The 18,033-nt window shown below is 52.3% G+C and overlaps 9 protein-coding genes across 9 annotated transcripts; 4 read left to right on the forward strand and 5 right to left on the reverse strand.

Moving 5' to 3' along the window:
- Window positions 1-31: 31 nt before the first annotated feature.
- On the forward strand, window positions 32-1,165 carry AYL99_01601 (hypothetical protein; the record flags this gene model as incomplete). Its single annotated transcript, XM_018833117.1, has 2 exons — window positions 32-265; window positions 338-1,165. 2 exons carry the CDS (start codon window positions 32-34, stop codon window positions 1,163-1,165), a joined length of 1,062 nt encoding a protein of 353 aa, XP_018698996.1.
- A 409-nt stretch (window positions 1,166-1,574) lies between these two features.
- Window positions 1,575-2,977, reverse strand: AYL99_01602 (hypothetical protein; the record flags this gene model as incomplete). The annotated part of the gene is made up of 5 exons (XM_018833118.1): window positions 1,575-1,777; window positions 1,848-2,000; window positions 2,111-2,432; window positions 2,615-2,820; window positions 2,935-2,977. The coding sequence occupies 5 exons, from the start codon at window positions 2,975-2,977 to the stop codon at window positions 1,575-1,577; spliced, it is 927 nt and encodes a 308-aa protein (XP_018698997.1).
- A 758-nt stretch (window positions 2,978-3,735) lies between these two features.
- On the reverse strand, window positions 3,736-4,637 carry AYL99_01603 (hypothetical protein; the record flags this gene model as incomplete). The annotated part of the gene is made up of 3 exons (XM_018833119.1): window positions 3,736-4,036; window positions 4,090-4,370; window positions 4,443-4,637. The coding sequence occupies 3 exons, from the start codon at window positions 4,635-4,637 to the stop codon at window positions 3,736-3,738; spliced, it is 777 nt and encodes a 258-aa protein (XP_018698998.1).
- A 1,808-nt stretch (window positions 4,638-6,445) lies between these two features.
- Window positions 6,446-6,871, reverse strand: AYL99_01604 (hypothetical protein; the record flags this gene model as incomplete). The annotated part of the gene is made up of 1 exon (XM_018833120.1): window positions 6,446-6,871. The coding sequence occupies one exon, from the start codon at window positions 6,869-6,871 to the stop codon at window positions 6,446-6,448; it is 426 nt and encodes a 141-aa protein (XP_018698999.1).
- A 1,342-nt stretch (window positions 6,872-8,213) lies between these two features.
- Window positions 8,214-11,083, forward strand: AYL99_01605 (chitin synthase 2; the record flags this gene model as incomplete). The annotated part of the gene is made up of 3 exons (XM_018833121.1): window positions 8,214-8,232; window positions 8,286-11,020; window positions 11,069-11,083. 3 exons carry the CDS (start codon window positions 8,214-8,216, stop codon window positions 11,081-11,083), a joined length of 2,769 nt encoding a protein of 922 aa, XP_018699000.1.
- A 375-nt stretch (window positions 11,084-11,458) lies between these two features.
- Window positions 11,459-12,055, reverse strand: AYL99_01606 (hypothetical protein; the record flags this gene model as incomplete). The annotated part of the gene is made up of 2 exons (XM_018833122.1): window positions 11,459-11,616; window positions 11,755-12,055. The coding sequence occupies 2 exons, from the start codon at window positions 12,053-12,055 to the stop codon at window positions 11,459-11,461; spliced, it is 459 nt and encodes a 152-aa protein (XP_018699001.1).
- Window positions 12,056-12,546: 491 nt separating this feature from the next.
- AYL99_01607 (hypothetical protein) lies at window positions 12,547-14,330 on the forward strand (the record flags this gene model as incomplete). The annotated part of the gene is made up of 2 exons (XM_018833123.1): window positions 12,547-13,985; window positions 14,036-14,330. The coding sequence occupies 2 exons, from the start codon at window positions 12,547-12,549 to the stop codon at window positions 14,328-14,330; spliced, it is 1,734 nt and encodes a 577-aa protein (XP_018699002.1).
- Window positions 14,331-15,239: 909 nt separating this feature from the next.
- On the forward strand, window positions 15,240-16,121 carry AYL99_01608 (hypothetical protein; the record flags this gene model as incomplete). The annotated part of the gene is made up of 1 exon (XM_018833124.1): window positions 15,240-16,121. One exon carries the CDS (start codon window positions 15,240-15,242, stop codon window positions 16,119-16,121), a length of 882 nt encoding a protein of 293 aa, XP_018699003.1.
- Window positions 16,122-16,741: 620 nt separating this feature from the next.
- Window positions 16,742-17,464, reverse strand: AYL99_01609 (hypothetical protein; the record flags this gene model as incomplete). The annotated part of the gene is made up of 1 exon (XM_018833125.1): window positions 16,742-17,464. One exon carries the CDS (start codon window positions 17,462-17,464, stop codon window positions 16,742-16,744), a length of 723 nt encoding a protein of 240 aa, XP_018699004.1.
- Between the last annotated feature and the right edge of the window lie 569 nt (window positions 17,465-18,033).

The following is an 18,033-nucleotide window of genomic DNA, read 5'->3' on the forward strand; positions in this document are numbered from 1 at the left end:
TCGCACTGTCAAGCTTTCTCTGCAGCAAGAAATGGCTTCGTCACTCGGCAATCGTTCCTGCTCCGTTTTTCTCGCTCTTCTGCTTGTCAGTTTTGTCGTCCAGGCTTTCGAAGATGTTGTGCGCCCTCCCAACACACCTGTTATTGGTGGCCCTGCAGGACTGGCAGACGCGCAAGTGGCTATCTTCTACCGCACATTCCAGGATGCCATCTATTTGGCCAGGCACACCGCTCTCTACTGGCCGTGTGATGCTGCGAACGACGAAGTGAGTTGCTGTATTGCTCGATCTGAGAGATTGCCGCAGTTGGGGAGATTTCCATGCCACTGACGGCTGTAGGTCTTTACCCGTTATTTCGAACCAGGAGACGCTGAATTCGTGAAGAACATATTTCGCACAATAGCCAACATTGATCTCGACCTGGATCTCTCCGACCCAGAGATGGTCAAACAGCTGGCGGATGAACCTCTGACATACAACGAAAAGTTTACTCGTTTATCAATTTATTTTCTCGGAGACCATCCAGGATTGACACAGCCAGGGGTTCCAAAAACCGACCTTAGCTGCCAAGGGACTCAAACGTATTTGGCCTATGTGGTTCCTACGTTTGGCGGCGCATCGGCATTGATGTCCGTTTGTAGGCTCCTATATCAGGAGTTACCCATGCTTCGGGACGTAGAAGACCCTCCAAATTGGGCAATTGACCCATCCAAGGATCAATCAAATGGACGACAATATTATGATGGATACGGTTGTCAAAACCTTGGAGGCATTGACACAATCTGGATGCGCAGCACCGGGTCTCTCATGTTGCATGAACTTATGCATTTCCCTGGCCTCTTCTCAAGCGTCCCAGACTACAACGCCAACATTGCGATTTCATTCGATGCCAACACCCCCCACTTCATCTCCGACTTCTATGGAGATTGGCCGAGAGATGGATATGGCCCTTACAATGCTGCGGAAATCAAGAGATTCCTGCCACGGGACCAAAGCTATATCGAATGGAGGCCGGTTGACAACGCGGACAACTATGTCAGTTATGCAGTGAGCCAATACTACTCCATAGTTTGTGGCAGAGCATTCGGAGAAGCACCGAGCGAAGACGCTGCTTGGCCAGCACGGGAGCCGCCATCGAACCCATTTTTATTGACAAAATTGAATTGATCAGTCCCTGGTGGTGCAATTGCGAGCTGGGTTGAGAAATTGCTGGTAGCCGAAATTCGTGCGAATGCTCTCTATCCAAAGCTGGAATTGTTGCTCGCTGGCACATGGGCAGTCTCGGTGGTGTTTTTCCCAATGGTTCAGATATTGGCGACAATTTCTTGGACACCACGGGAGTTTCCGATGCATCACCAGCTTCAAAGTAGGAGAGAAATGATCTAGTTCAGGATCTGGACCAAAGACTAAGAAATTATGTCGGCATGAGGACCTGCCCAACCAGCGTGGCTTAATGCATTCTCTTCTTCGGCCAGGCACCCGGTTATCAGCGCATCGAAGTTTTGTTCAATATCAAGCGTCGATCAAGGTCTGCACCGGAGCTGGAGGTGGTGCGTGAACCGCCTTACCCGCCACTTCATCCCAGTCCCAAGTGTGGCACGAGCCGCTCTTTCACAAACTGCTCCAGTCCGTGCAATTCCACTCCGAGACCCAGTACTTTCTGGTCCGGCAGCTTCACCCCGGGGTAAGTGCCCGTCTTGTTGTACAAGGTGAACATGATGTCTCGCTGTTCGTTGCCTGTCGTCGGCAGCACCACGTATTTCGTCGGTAGACCGGTGACTGTTTCGCCGCTGTTGTCAGCTTTTCCCCCCTCCCTGTTCAGACAGCAGGAGATGGGGCCCGAGCTTACCGCGCTGTATCACCTCGCAGATCTCACGAGGGGTGTGGATGGCATCCATAGCGTACAGATAACGAAATTTCAGCTGCTCCTTGCGCTGGTCCCAGTGGTCGAAGATGGCCTTGGCCACACCAGCCAGGTCCTTTTCGACCCAGACCATATGGACTAGGGTGGCTCAACGGACCTTAATCAGCTTCCTGGCTTTATTCTGTCTAGACGTGACACAGGCAAATGGGAAGCACAGAGAATAAGAGATAGAGCGAGTCAAGACTCACGTGTCGTATCCTCCTGGATGACAGGTTGTCGAAACTCGATTCCCTTCCCATCGTCTGTCTTGACCACATGGCCCCGCAGGACCATGTTCTCGTAGAAGTTGCCCGTGTAGACAAAGACGGCGGCGTCGAAGCGGAGTTCGTCGCGGATGAAGCGGTCGACGCGGTGCTTGCCCTCGTAGATCTCGCAGCACACCTCGCCCTGGGAGATTTCGAGAGATGATGGCAGCGTCGACCACACGAAGCAGGACACCCCGGCGCTTTTGGCCGCCAACGCAGCGTTACGCCCTTGGTGTTCTTCACTGGCCGGGTCGTCTTTGATGGTCTACACAACCCGACACAACACCGAGTCGGAAGTCAGTCGATCATCCCAAGCGACTCAAACAAATATGGATTGGTAGGCGCTAGAGGGAGGAAGATAGGACTGGGGCCAAGAAGGGAGGGATGGATACATATATCTGTATCTCCTCCACCAGCGAAAACCCACTCCAAGCTAACTCGACTCACCGCATCGTAGAAATTCGTCACGACAAACGCGCCCCAGCAATCCGCGAACGCGGCATCCAGCGTCGACGCATCCGTCAAGTCCCCCTTGACGACCTCGGCGCCCTGTCGGGCGAGCTGCTTGGCCGCATCGGAGTCCGGGTTTCGCGTCAGGACACGTACCGTGTACGCGTCCGGGTAATGCAGGAGGAGCTTGGCTACGGAGCCGCCTGTAGAATAGAGGAGGACGGTGGTGGCGGCGGTTAGCGAGTGTTTCTTCTGGGCGGTGGGGTACGTGATAGATAATATATAGGATGGATGTGTGCGTGTGTATAGGTATGTACCTTGATTCCCAGTAGCACCCGTTACCAAGATCCGCTTCGACATCTTGTGTCTGCTTTTTGTTTTGATCTTTTCTCTTCTCCTCGCTTTCCTGGTCCTGTGTGTCTCGGTTCGATTCGACTCAGGGTTTTCAGAAGGAAACAGGATAATTCACAAATTCTCTGTTTTTCACTGGGCACCTTTCAGAGAAGAGGGCACGTATTCTCCAGTCATCCCATCATCATTATCATCATCATCAGTATCGTCGCCGTCGTCGTCGTCATCCTCAATGACCCCACACGACGTACACACGAGTATATCGACCACAACGCGTGGGTGCTGACAAATTTGGCTAAGGGGTCGAGGCGCGGAAAGCGGAAAGATGCGCTGCAGACTGGCAAATCTGGAGCTTTCTTCGCGAGGAATTTCGATTTGCTGTCGTGCATCCAATGATGATGCTGATGCAGAACGGACAACCGGCCAAATCTGCCGAGTGGGCGTCGGATGCAGAGTCGCACTACAGTAGAAACATCACTTTGTCACAACGGTGGCTCGAGGAGAGAAAGTTATGGGTCTCAATGACTTGGCCGGACGTGAGTGTCTGTGGACTACGAGCTACAATTCTTTTCCTTTCCTTGTTGGATAGGGGCTGTGAACTGAAGGAGGCAGCGCAAGGCTGAGGCGGGCAAGGGGCTCGGAGGAGACGCCGTCCTCGGCACATCTCCGTCCGGACTGTCTGTTTGCATTGGAGACTCTCTCTAACGGACTCATTTCCGTGCTACGCAGCCCCATACATGAGAGTATGTCGTGGGGTCTGTGGTGGATCACATTGAAATCCAGATCTCTTTGAACGTGCTCGTCTCCCTCTGCGCCCGTCCCATCTCCAACAAAGCTGGTGGGATGATCTCCTCCAAGTGGACGTCCATCAACCTCGCTACCAAACAGACCAAGGTAGTGTCCAGCGCCGTTGGGGCGGTCGTGCCAAAGATCCATGCATCTGGCGTCAAGCCCTTTTCGTTATGGGCGCGTCTGACCTGGTCGATGGCGTTCAGGAGTGTCTGCGCACGCTCGATCTCCTCCTTGATGACCTCGGGACGCAGCCCTTCGACCTTCTCTGAACGGGTCCTGGCAACGGTGTTAGTCTCACCACAATCTCCCTGCTGTAGACTAGTGCATACACAGTCAACTTGTACTCCAGAGCTTTCTTGTGTCTGGCTGAAAGGTCAGGCGTGTTCATCTTAGCGAGGATCGCCGCTTCCTGCATTTCTGCTCTCTGTGGACGATTTCTCATGGAAAGCGTGAAAAAATTGATGGCGTGCAGATTGCGAAGCAGTCTATTAATTTCATTTGCATATTCCGAAGGTCTCAGACTGGGATACCTCTCGCATAGCCAGAAGGTGATATCAAGACTGTCTGCGATAGGCTTTTCAAGGAAACCTGGACTCAGCAGAACCGGAACCTGCGCGGATTGTCAGTACTGCCTTCACCTTCAGATAGCCGTCAACCAATCACTCCCCAAAGCTCCCCTTACCTGTCCTTTCGGATTTAGCTCGCATAGATATGTTTCGGATAACTGTTCGCCGGTGTAAATGTCCACCGCTCGGAGCTCTGTAGAGAGTGGCAAGCAATCCTTGCCTGGCAAGCCCGCATTGGCAAGAGTATACCGTACCATCGAACTGCAGATGGAACGCCGGTCGTAGTAAAGAATGCACGGTTGAGTATCCATATTGTTCTATCAAGCTCCGCTTTCCAATCTACGTCGTCAGGAAGAGACGTAATGTGGGGTGATTGAGGCACGGGAGTTCCGCAGTTCTAACCAACGGTATATAAACGATAAATCGACAGCATTAGCCTCCAGAGTACACAAATCTTGACAACGCATGAGACCCTCCCGAATTCCCCTAGTTGAATGTGACGCTTAGTCAGCTTCGTTGCTGGCCTTGAAGTATATGAGCCGACCCACGCGTGTACGTCGGCCGCAGAGTCTGCTGTTCGGATGGAGATAGCAGGCTTCAAGCCGAACCAGAACCATCAGTCGCGTGTTCCACTCCGTTTCTGCAATCCCGGAACATTATTTTCTGTCTGCTGGGATGAGACCAGGGGAACACTGGGACGTGAGACTGGTATGGAACAAACGCAGAAAAGTGTATTGTATCTAGACCCAGTCGTGAGTGGTATCGGAGACGGTACAAAGCTCTCTGGAGAATGGGAATCCCGAGTATAAAAAACGGTCCCGCCACTTCTCCGCCAAGTAGCAGAGCAACACTAGCGGAGACACCCTTCATGAAGGATGCTGCAACACGAAATCTGACGGATGATATCAGAGTCATTGTGGTCCAGAGTTGCAGCAAGTCTCACTCGGTGGCGAAGATAGATCCTTTGCCAGATGGGCTTGTAAAACACTCCAGCTGACCAGGCTTGAAGTGATAGCATAGTACTGGCGGTGAGTATATCAGAAGAATCCCATGCACGGCTTTACGGCTGTCGAAGAACTTTAGAAATCCTCCGCCTTCCCGCAGATCTGACACGAGTCGATCGCTCATTAGAATGGTGGAAAGAATTAATGATCGAATTGCGGCAAACAGATTGGTGAGAGCAAACAGTTTTGGAAAATCGTTATGCACCCAGAACGACCATTATCGAGTGTAGAAGAACCTGTGATGCGGAACGAGAGGAGAAGATACACTGGGAGGAGGTGGACGCTCAGCACCAATTGAATACAAGATCCACCTACAAAAGAGCAAGGAAAGCTCACTGGCAACAACACCAACCTTTCCTTGAGCACTGATCTAGAGCTATCGCAATTGGCGTTTTGACTCATGGAACGTTTCGTGACACTCCAGTAATATTGATGCCGGCTGACATGGTGACGGCCAGTCTTGTTGAGTGCTGGTTGAAGGTACGGAGACGCATCTGGGTTAGACGTCTTTCCCATGTGCTTCTTATCCAAACTCCATTACATTCTTGCGGCCAAAAAGGTGCCCTTCAGAGATCCAAATAATGTGTCAAAGACTGCCTTGGAATAGATGAGATGAGGAGGCATCATTGGCCCGACAACACCATACCCAAGACGGTCTAGGATAAAGCTCACGCCATATTACCTTTTGAAGCTCCTGGTAGGATGTGCTGAAGTCCATATTCAGGGGTCATTGAGACTATACATGGCGTTGGAGTATGTAATTGTCTGGAAATTGCATGTCTGTGCTCGGGTCCAGCTTGAGAGGCAACAATGAGAGACATGGAGCGGTGAAAATCGGCCTGTCGGCCACATTCGGCCGTGAGACAGTCACTGTACGGTGAATGTGCATGGCTCATATCGACCAGATTCCCTGAAGTTTTAGAAGCTGGCTGATGGGAGGCTGTTCATCCAAAAGGGTTAGAGAGCCTATAACCGAGCGATCTGGTCGTCGTTGTCGATTCATTCGGTATCAATCGATATGAAGCACATTTTCCGACGATGGCCGAAGTCGACGCATCGCTGAAGAAGTGTCTTTTCAAAATTTGTGCGCCTGATGGCAATTCTCAGGCGACATCCTAGACAACTTGTTCTAGGAAGTTCTTAGAGAACCGGGTGACCTGCTCGTAGACCTCTTCGAATCCACTGTCGGCGCCGTAGTAAGGGTCAATGACCTCCTCGCCTTTTCTTCTTCCCCCAAAGTCGCCAAACATCATGACTTTGGCTTTCGTTTTTTGTCCCTTGCTTTCAATTCTTCGCTGCAATCGCTGCAAATCGTCGAAGTTGTATCTATCCATTGCGAAAATGTAATCAAAATCGTTGAAGTCCTTCGAGCGCACCTGACGGGCGCCATGATCGTAATCTGTGATGCCATGTCTCCGAAGGGTATGGAGTGTTCGATCATCGGGTGGACTGCGAGTGTGATAGGCGCCAGTGCCGGCTGAGTCGATGTCGCCAATGCGAGGATGGGATTTTGCAAGAGCCCGAAAGACGCCTTCAGCCATTGTCGACCGACCTGTAGATACATAATCAGCTGACATACGCAGAATTATAGTGAGGCAGAGCTACGTACAGATGTTCCCAAGGCAGACAAATAGGACCGAGATTCTGGTCGAAGAATCTGTCATTGTGGGGTATCTGGATGGCGCAGTCGACAGTTGCGTGGAAGGTTGCGTGGGAGTCACTCACCGACGGCAAGGCGTCGCGAGAACAACAAGTAGAACAGAGGATTCAACGTGACAATTGAGAACAGCTTTAGAGGAGCTCGTGATAAACTACTGCGGTTGGCATAGAATCGCATGTAGGTACCTCGTACGCAGCAATGGGTACTGATAGGGACTGATAAAATGAACTTACGAGCGATAGTGGAGGCGGGGAAGGTGTACTTGGTACGCAGCCCTGCCAAGTGAATTCCTCGTCAGCCTCTAATGAACTTGGCAGGGTCGGTCTGGGGAAGCATGAAACGTTCTCTGCACAGCCACAAGGCACTAGAATCTGCAGTTCGCCTTGAGGGAGATTGCGCGTCAAGCATTATTAGGCACCAGGGAAAGCATCCCAAGGACAAGGTTGCTACGAGAATGTACAGGAACACTCGATATGGAAATAGGTGAGGCCAGAGATGGTTTAAGGCAAACAGATCGTACATCGATGCAAATCCCAAATCTGGCTGTGAATAAATAGAAACAAGGGGCTTAATCATGATGAGCGGCGGAAACTGCAGTAACCAAGAAACGTGGGCGCATCCATCTTTTCTGCAGGGCAGTGGCGCGTTTCTGCGGCGATGACTTCTGGGCGGGGCTTTAACTGGCTGGTGGGCGCCCGGGGCCCATGGCGCCTGTTCGGTAAGTGACAGGAGCCAATGCCAATCAGCCGGCTAGCGGGTCTGACACCCAGGATGCCCGAAACAGAAAAATCAAGAGAGTAGTCAGAGAGGGCTGAGGTACTACAGTACACGGAGAGCTAGACGACCTGAGCCCAGCTGAGAACCAACAGGACACTCTTTTCATCTCACATGTATCTGGTATCACCCTGACGGATATCCTCTCTTTTCTTTCTTTCATTCTGTGCAACCGGCCCAGGGCAAACTGGATACCCTCGAAGGCGTCCGGCGTCAACTTTCCTAAGACTTGATGACGGCTGCGCCCCCAGAGTCAGATCCAGTAATAGAAGAGTAAACAATACTCCGTATAGACCATACTCCACTCAGATCAGATCGCAGGCTGGATCCTTCTTGCGAACAGTGTCCGACCATTCAAGATCCTAAATTCTGACACAAGGATCGTCTTTGCTCCGTCCTCGCATTCCTGTCCCCGAAGCAACACAGACCACTTCTCCTTGCGGCCCCTCATGGCCTACAATCGCATCGGTGAGACCCCTCTCTACTTGATATCGACGAGTATACTGACTTTCAGCCCTCAGGCGACCCTCAGCGCGACGGTCCTTATTCTCCTGCGATGAATCCTCACTACGATTCTCGGTCCCCCTCTCCTGGCCGACCACTACAACCCTACGCTCACCCAGACGAGGCCCATTCGAGACAACAACTGCACTTGCAGATGCCGACGGCCTCCAACGACCGCCTTGCCATGCAGCCGACATACTCGGTAGAGAACATCCCGCATTCTCATGGGCATAACCAGCAGTATGAACAACAGCGGCCTCTTGGACCAGGGGGAGATATTGGTTACGGAAGAAATGACTACATTGTATCACCAGAGGAACATCACGACGCATATTATACACAGGCATATTCACCTCATCCTCAAGGCGACTATGCCCTAGATCCTTATCCTACGCCGGAACATCCATACCGACTGGACAACGACAACGTCCCCATCCTTCAGGCTGATGGCGCATATGGCCCAGATCCGCATGCTCAGGAAGATATCGGTTATGATGGGTACCATGATGAGCAGCGCCCTACGCCGTCTCCGGCGCCAATACGAAGATGGAAGACCGTGAAGGAAGTGCAGCTTTTCAATGGCAATTTAGTGCTTGATTGTCCGGTTCCTCCTAAACTCTTGGCTAATGTACCTCATGCGAAGCCGCCGGAGAGAGACGAGTTTACGCATATGAGATACTCAGCCGCCACATGCGACCCCTCGGAGTTCTACAATGAGCGGTTCACTCTGAGACAGCGACTGTTTGCTAAGCCGAGAGAGACGGAACTTTTCATCGTTGTCACCATGTATAATGAGGACGAATTCCTGTTTGCTCGTACCATGATCGGTGTCTTCAAGAACATTGAATTCATGTGCAATCGCAACAGTAGCAAAACATGGGGCAAGGAAGCGTGGAAGAAGATCGTCGTTTGCATCGTTAGCGACGGCCGTGCGAAAATCAACCCCAGAACGAGGGCAGTCCTCGCCGGTCTAGGTGTCTATCAGGACGGCATTGCCAAACAACAGGTCAACGGCAAAGATGTCACCGCTCATATCTACGAATACACCACTCAGGTTGGTCTCGAGCTGAAAGGCACGCAGGTGTCTTTAAAGCCGCGATCCGCGACCCCGGTTCAACTGTTATTTTGTCTCAAAGAGAAGAACCAGAAGAAGATCAACTCACATCGCTGGTTCTTCCAAGCCTTCGGTCGGGTGCTGGAGCCCAATATTTGTGTCCTCATCGACGCCGGTACCAAACCCGGCAAAGACTCCATCTACCATCTGTGGAAAGCTTTTGACCTAGAACCCTCTTGTGGTGGCGCTTGCGGTGAGATCAAGGTCATGTTGGACCATGGCAAGAAACTCTACAATCCGTTGGTCGCCACCCAAAACTTCGAATACAAAATGTCGAACATCTTGGACAAGCCTCTGGAGTCTGCATTCGGCTTCATTTCGGTGCTCCCCGGTGCTTTCTCGGCTTACCGTTATGTGGCCTTGCAGAACGACAAGAATGGTGAGGGGCCTCTCGAGAAATACTTCAAAGGCGAAACTATGCACGCAGACGCTGGCGTGTTCACTGCGAACATGTATCTTGCCGAAGATCGAATCCTCTGTTTCGAGCTCGTCAGCAAGCGCAATTGCCAGTGGATCCTTCAATATGTCAAGTCGGCCACAGGCGAGACCGATGTCCCTGATGGCATTGCCGAGTTTATCCTTCAGCGAAGGCGTTGGCTGAACGGGTCCTTCTTTGCCGCAGTTTATGCCGTGGCACATGTCTATCAGCTGTGGCGTAGCAACCACAGCGCTATACGCAAATTCATGTTCCTGATCGAATTCACATACCAGACCATCAACATGCTTTTCGCTTGGTTTGCAATTGGCAACTTTTTCCTGGTTTTCCGGCTTTTGACGGCCTCCCTTGGCTCACCAGGGCCATTGGGGAGAGCTGGCACGGTTTTGGGCGTCATCTTCGAGTTCATCTACCTGGGCACACTTCTTTATTGCTTCATCTTGTCTATGGGTAACAGACCTCAAGGTTCCAAGAAGTCTTACCTGGCAATGGTCATCTTTTGGTCTATTCTCATGATTTGGCTGACCTTTGCTTCGATCTTCCTGACGGTGAAGTCGATTCAGACGGAGGTCAACCAAAAGGACTTCAGCTTCTCGACCATCTTCAACAATAGCACCTTCTTCGGCCTGATTGTGTCTCTAGCGAGCACATACGTCCTCTGGTTCGTGGCAAGCTTTCTGTTCTTCGACCCTTGGCACATGTTCACGTGTTTCATCCAATACATCGTCCTCACGCCGACTTACATCAATGTCCTCAACATCTACGCATTCTGCAACACCCATGACATCACGTGGGGCACCAAAGGAGATGACAAGGCGGAAAAGCTTCCGAGTGCAAACGTCAAGCCTGGTGGGATGGTTGACGTGATGATCCCCCAGGATGACGGTGACTTGAATGCCCAGTACGATGCAGAACTGAAGCGATTTGCGACAAAGGCAGAAAAAGAAGTCAGGAAGCAGAGTCCAGCTGATAAACAAGAGGACTACTACAAGTCTTTTCGAAGCAACGTAGTCACCGCCTGGATGATCACGAACTTCATTCTCGTGGCCGCCGTCCTGAACATTTCGGGTTTCGAAAGAATCGACACTGGCGACACTGCACAGCAGAACTCGACTATTTATTTGGCGGTCATTCTGTGGTCGGTGGCGGGTTTATCGCTCTTTAGGTTCACTGGCGCATGCTGGTTCCTGATTGTACGGATGGTAAGTCGATCGAAGTCTTTCGCCCGGTCTCTGACTAACTTTACGTAGTTCCGTGGGGTATGATTTCGCGGAGAGCCCACCATATTTGAGAATGCACGAGCGGCATTTTGGATGACGACTTGAATCAAGTATACGACGGTTGGGCGTTTCCAGAGATACACTGTATGTATACGTTGGGCAACGATAGTGCTTCATAATGGCGAGATACCCCGGAGAACTCGGATGAGCGTTTGAACACTAGGAGTTCTTGACGACCTGGACATGGAATTGGAAAAGAGAGCCTTGAATAGATCGTAGTTCACCTGTTTCCATTGCAAGGATTGGTTGTTTATCGCTTGTTCACCCGCTTGCCCGCTTTCTATGTCCACCCTGCGGTCTATAGTCGTCTATATTCCAGGCAATCTGAGCCCAAACTTCATTTCCATCATTATATCCACGTCAGGCCTTCGACCAAACGCAGAGCCCGATGCCACCACATACCAATATCATGCCTAGCCAGGTATCTCTCGAAATGAGTTTGCCCTCGGCGTACCATTCGCCCAACACCGTGAAGAGAAATGCCAGAGAATTGGTGATGGGCACTGTAAGAGACAATTCTGTGCTTACCAATCAGTTCATGAAACATTAGGTAATGCCCTGGCATCAGCGCGCATCCGGACAGGGAAGATCGATGTGATGAGCTTGAGAACAATAATAGATCGCGATGTTCGGCAAATGCCATGAACTGTACATACCGGCTTGCCCAACCAACAAGAAGAACCAGATACTGCCTGTCAGATTTAGAAGCAACGGAACGGCGTATGTAGGCGTTTTCAAGAGTCCCACGACGGTGAAGAAGGCCTTCGCAACCTGTCGCGAGATCCACGATCGGCTGGAGTCGGTGATCGAGGGATGGGATGGAGCTGTGTAGTTGACGGCGGCTTTGCGGATGAAGGGTGTCGTGAAGCCCCAGCAGATGCCAACAAGCAGGAAAGAGAGAATGTAATTGAAGGGAGAGGGAGTCGGGGGAGCCGAGCCGTCTGCAGAGGAAGACATTGGTCGAGAGATGTGAACGGGATGGTTAGTGAAGGGATGGTCATGTTCAAAGGTTTAAAGGGGAAACCCTTACCGTTAAGGTTGCGACAATAGACGAGCACGTGATGATGCTCCAATGGCAAGTCGCCGATCTGTGATCGACCGTAGATCTTACGGTGAAGCATCCTATTTTTGAGCATGGCACGCAACATCACGGCAAAGCATCCCGCTCGCCCACACCTTGCATCCCTCTATGATTGGATTCACAACTGATCATCAGGCCTCCAGTGCTGACCCGATACGATTGTGCCTGTCATGTCGCGCATGGCCGCTAGGCACACGTGTAGGGATGCCTACCGAGCGAGTATTATTCCATTCCTCGATGTCCATTCAGACTTAAAAAGGTTTGGCCTCCCATCCGAAGCGGGCCTTGATAGATCAAGACACCCTTCACTCTCCGGCTACGAATCTAGGTCTCGAGATAGTGATGACCGTGGACAAGACTGTACACCATGACGAACTTACTGGAATGCACGCAGAAGAGGTCGAGGCGCCATACTCCCAAGGTTCGCACGGGCTGCGTCACTTGTAAAGCAAGAAAGATACGTTGCGACGAAAAGAAGCCGAGCTGTGAGAGGTGCACCTCGACCGGACGTCGATGCGAGGGCTACGTCGCCCTAAGACCTCTTCTTTTCGAAATACCCCAAGACAAGGACGAACGATGGGGGTTCTACTACTTCCGGGACAGGACTTCAAGGCAACTCCTCAGCTTCGCCCATCACGATTTCTGGAACCGTCTGGTTATTCAAGCTGGCTATTCTCGTGGTATCGTCCGGCACGCGCTAGTCGCCATTGCTTCCTATCACGAGAGTGTCGACACTCCCGACCATGTTCGACAGCTGGACCGCCAGCAGTTTGCCATCTGCCAGTATAACAAGGCAATCAAAAGCCTCCTCGACGCTGGAATTCACAGCGATGTTGAGGATGTTCTGTTAGCGTCGATTTTGTTCACCTTTTTTGAAAATGTTCGAGGGGCCTTGCCAAATGCCCTGGTTCACCTACATGCGGGATTACGCGTTCTGTCCGAATGGCGATCTTTGCATAGCTCTTGGGACAATGTCAAGCCATCGAATCAGCTCATTGGGCAGCATCTTGCGCCTATCCTATGTCATCTCCAGAACACAGCTGCCACCTTGATGCCGATAAGATTAGACCAGCCGCGGATATCCTCCATCGGCCCGCCAGAATGTTTTCAATCTCTCCAAGAAAGCCACGTATTCTTTGACAAGATAGTTCATGGTCTCTGCGCCCGTCTCCAGTCCGTCCACAAACAGGACACTTGGCCTTATGGTGATGAGAGTACCATTCATGAAGGACGGATATTGCTATGGGCATGGTATAATTCATTCAGCAAGTTTCTCGGTAAGGGGAGCCATAGCGTCTGCTTTTGCTTCACTCCCTCATCTCTTTGCCACTTCAACATTGGAGCCTGCTATCTTGAGATGCAATTCTTGTCCGTCATGATCCGACTCGAGTCAAAGGTACACCGATCTGAAATGGTGTTTGACAACCATGTGGCTGATTTTCAAGTCCTCCTCGACATAACTACCCGGCTCGCCGATATGCTCTACACGGAAGAGGCTGCTGGCGCTGACACGTGTCTTGGCTTCCCGATAGAATACCTTGCCATAGCTTCCTTCATCGCTTTGCGTTGTCGGCAATCGATCATCCGCAGGGGCGCCATCGCTTTGATGCGATCTCACCCTAGGACAGAAGGCATTTGGCAAAACAAAGTGGCAGCTGACCTTGCAGAATTTATCGTGACTCTCGAAGAGACAGGGAGCACTGTCTATGATGCCCCCAGCTGTCATGATATACCTGAGAACAGTCGAATTCAGCTCCTCGCCAGCAATTTTCTCTTGTACGATCAGAGAAGCGAAACCTTTCAAATGTAAGCCAACATTCGCGTGGCTTGCTTTCATGCCTGACTGACGATGGCAGTGCTCACGACGTCTCATCTCCGGACCTGATCAAGATCAGGGTTATCCGCTCTGGGATCAGGCCAGCAGACCAAGGCTTTGAGACATTCTGGATCGACTGTCGCCCCGAACGGGGAATGGGCATGGGCACAACCTACCTCCCTGACGATGTATCAGGCCTCTTCCCGCAAACTCTCCAGACCGAGTCGAATCTGTGGCGACAAACCGACGGTGGAAACTGGGCAGAGTACCTCGAAAGGTCTGCCGCGTCCCATATCTGCGGAAATGTCAAAGGGATCCAGGGAGGACACCAGTAGAGAAAGGACCATATTTGGAGGTACACCAGAGGGTCAGCCAACCGAACATCATAGCCCGCGACCAGACACGCAACCTGCTGGACACTTCTGTGTCTAAACATGGAAGACTTGAAGTGCTCGTAAGGGCCACATTTGTACTACGGTTTTCGCAGACCAGACTCCTGCACGCGAGGACATTCGAGTAAATGTGGACAGGTTTTCGGACCGGTTCATCGCTCCCTTGACGCCTTGGTGTCAATTCTCGACTGCGATGGTATGCAGGATTAACTACCAGAAGTCACCATTGAGATCTGGCCAATTTACAACGGATCCTCTCGGAGGGTGTCAGCCATGCATTTATGTCGCCTAGTATCCACCTCCAAAGGCTTGTGGAGCTCACGTGATGGCTGTCTCCACCATATAAAACTCACGAGGCTGGGGCACAGCTGAGGCATGGTAATACATTGGCCCTGCAACATCAAGGTCACAAAAGGTCGTTTCTGACGTGGCATGGCATTTGATGATTGCCGTGGATGACTTGGTCTCACTTTAATCATCATACCAAGACTTATGAGGGCGAAGCGCTCGATTTAACAAGCGTGGCGGTTCCGACATGGCCCAGGCTCCCCAATTTCCCAGCCTCGTCAACTTTCCCATGTGGCTGGGAATACAATCTCCAAAATTGCCTCAGAGGACTCGCACGCAACCTACAACGATCACCAAGCACTGTCCCAAGTCTGCCCTTCCTCTTCAGAAGTGCTCAGCTTTCTCTTTTCCCACACTAAAGCCCATCCCACACTAAGGTCATCATCCATCTCATTGACATACACACACACACAAACACACACACATACACACACACATACACACACACATTTCGACCTCACCCATCATCTCGCCTCTCTCTCTCATCATATTCACCCATAAATAATGCCGACCATCCTCACTCCGCAGGGATGGGTCAAAGTTGCACCCCCTCCCCCTCGCAAACGACCCGTCAACCACGATCCGACCGCCGTTCTTCGAGGGCCCCTGGCGTATCTGGCTTGCCAGAGGAGCAAATCGCCCAACATCAACGTTGGCGGCGGCGGGAACGTCAAAGGCCGCGCTGCGTTCCCCTACGATCTGAGTGCGAGCCCCGAGAAGTTGAGACGACAAGGCGAGGTAAACGCAAACAGGAGTGTTTCTGCTCCGGTCATGCACGGCGCTCTTCACCCAGGCGACGACGAGGTGGAAGTAATTCCTGAACCAGAGACCAGATTGCCTCCGCCACCGCCGCCATCATCACCACCGAGGTCAATAGAACAGCAGTCCAGGGCCAAATCCAGGTCGAGTCCTAAATCGCGAGCATCGTCTCGATATCACGACGACCACGACCACGACTATAACGACCACCGCTCCCGTCTCAGCGCCAGCACCCATTCGCGTTCGCACTCCAGCTCGCACTCCAGTTCGACCTCTGGCTCGAGTTCAAGTTCTGGTTCGAGCTCCAGGTCCAGCGCGAGCTCAAGATCCAGCGCGTCCAGCGCCCCGTCAATAAAGTCTTATCACAGACCGGCTCCTCCGTCTATCAAAGCCAGGCCTCCTCCTGCTGCGTCCATGCCGATGCCCATGGGCATGCCTGCCGCGGACCCGAGAATCCCCTATTACTCGGCGGTGCCCACGTACGATCCTTACGCGGTGCCGCCGCCGATGCAGCACCATCCCATGCCAGCAGTGCCACCGACCCCGGTGTCCGTGCCAATGGCAACAGGTGGTGCGAGAAGTCTTTCGTATAGCTGGTACAACGCCACCACGCCGTTGAAGCTGTGAGGATTCATCCATAGGGTATGGGTCGGATTTATACTGTGTGACCTCGGTTTCTTATCTTTCGGAGGGATTTGAGATCAGATTGACGAGCGGGGCGTTTAGGGGAACCGATGATGGCTTTCGCGCTCCAAGTATTTCATTGGTAGCTGAGCTGAGCCCTGTTTGGGTGATGTTTGTGTGCTCGGAATGCTGATGACAGGAAGCTCTTTCTTTCTGTCTCTCTGGCCAACGATATTTGATATATTGTATTTACTAACGACTATTGTCTATTTCCATGTGGGCTTGCTTAATAAATGTATGTTTGCAGTTTCCAAAGCATCCATTCTCCTTCTCTTGGAATAATGAACCAACACTCTCGTTCCACCGACCTAGGTATCTTTGTAAAAATTAAAATGGGATAAAAAACCATATGTCAATTAAAGATCCCTGCCCTCCCATCTCATGTATGATATGTGTATACCGTTCGTTGCGCTCATCAATGCCCAAAGTGCCCCCCTTCCCCAGTCATTGCGTAGTCGTGTAACGTTCGTGCGTGCATACATACACCAATTCACCTCCTTCTCCTCCTCCTCCTTCTACTGTTTACATAAAAAAAGGCTCCTGCAGGCCGTTTTTGGGGGGCCTTAATCGTCGTCCTCCACCACGACCACCTTCTCCCTCCTCGTCTCCCGCACCGTCCTGGTCTGCCTGACGGGCGGGGGTCTGATGAAGATCTTCTGGGTCTTGGTGACCATGACCCGGGTGCCGGGGTAGTTCCCGCCGCCGACAAAGGTGAGGTTCGCCGCGGGTCTGTTCGGGTACGGGTCGATAACGACCACGGGGGGCTTGCGCCGCCGCGGCGAGTGGCTGTGGGAAGACGAGGACGAGGAGCTGGCGTAGTACCGCCGCGTGCGGTAATTGCGGGAGCAGCAGATACACAGGAGGACGAGCAGGAGGACGCCGAAGAAGGCGCCGAGCACAATGCCGCCCACCACGCCGGGGGCCAGGCCCTTGCTGTGGTGGGCGACGACGATGACGCCGGCGGGCGAGGTGGTTACGATCGGGATCACGCTCGTCGTGGTGGGCGTGACGATGATGGGGGTCGGACACCACGACGACGATGACGTGGTGTAGGAACCCCACTCACAGTCGCAGTCCGTCGTCGTGGTATAGCTCGTAAACCAGCCTGTTTGCGTCGTGTAACTTGTCACCCATCCCTCTGGCGTTGACGACGTGGTGGGTGTCCATTGCTGCTGCTCGCTGGTACTCGTCGTGTAACTGATCCACTGGCTCTGCGCGGTTGTCGATTCTATGACGGCCGGGTACACCGAGTCCTGGCCGGGCGACCGCTGCTCGATCAGCGGCATGGAGAAGGGGGAGGGGGAGGAGAATGAGGCGAAGGTGGTAGTCCAATTGGGGGATTAGGATGGCGATGGTGGTGGTTGTTCACGCGATGGGAGTTACATCTGCGTTAGAGGACAACATCGGGTGTGAAGCGAGAATAGGTTCGAGAGGAGAAAAAGAGCAAACCACCCAAGCCTGCAGTTCGCAACTCAGCTCGTGGGATAGATAGGTAGGTGGTGGGTGGTGGGTAGTGGGTGGTAGATTGAGCGAGCGAGAGCTGACGAACGCCCGGGGTTTTGAGAGACACGCATGCATGATGCATGTCCGCCATGATATTTTTGGTAGTGTAGTTCTTCATCGTTCGGTCCTTCGCATGACGATGGCGGCAGGCTTGTGTTCGCCAACCTCCTCCGTTTCGTTTCTGGCGCTGCTGTTTTCGATCAAATGCAGGCGGCTGGAAAACTTTTGAAAGGAGGGGCAGGGAATTGCGTACATACACTGCGGACGAGGTAGCTAGGTGAGGCTAGTAAGGCTAAAGCTATGGGCACGTAGAGGACGAATCGGCTCCAGTTAAAGCTCCCGGCGGTTGGGG

Source organism: Fonsecaea erecta, assembly GCF_001651985.1.
Source record: "Fonsecaea erecta strain CBS 125763 chromosome Unknown Scaff1, whole genome shotgun sequence".
Classification (NCBI taxonomy): Eukaryota; Fungi; Ascomycota; class Eurotiomycetes; order Chaetothyriales; family Herpotrichiellaceae; genus Fonsecaea; species Fonsecaea erecta.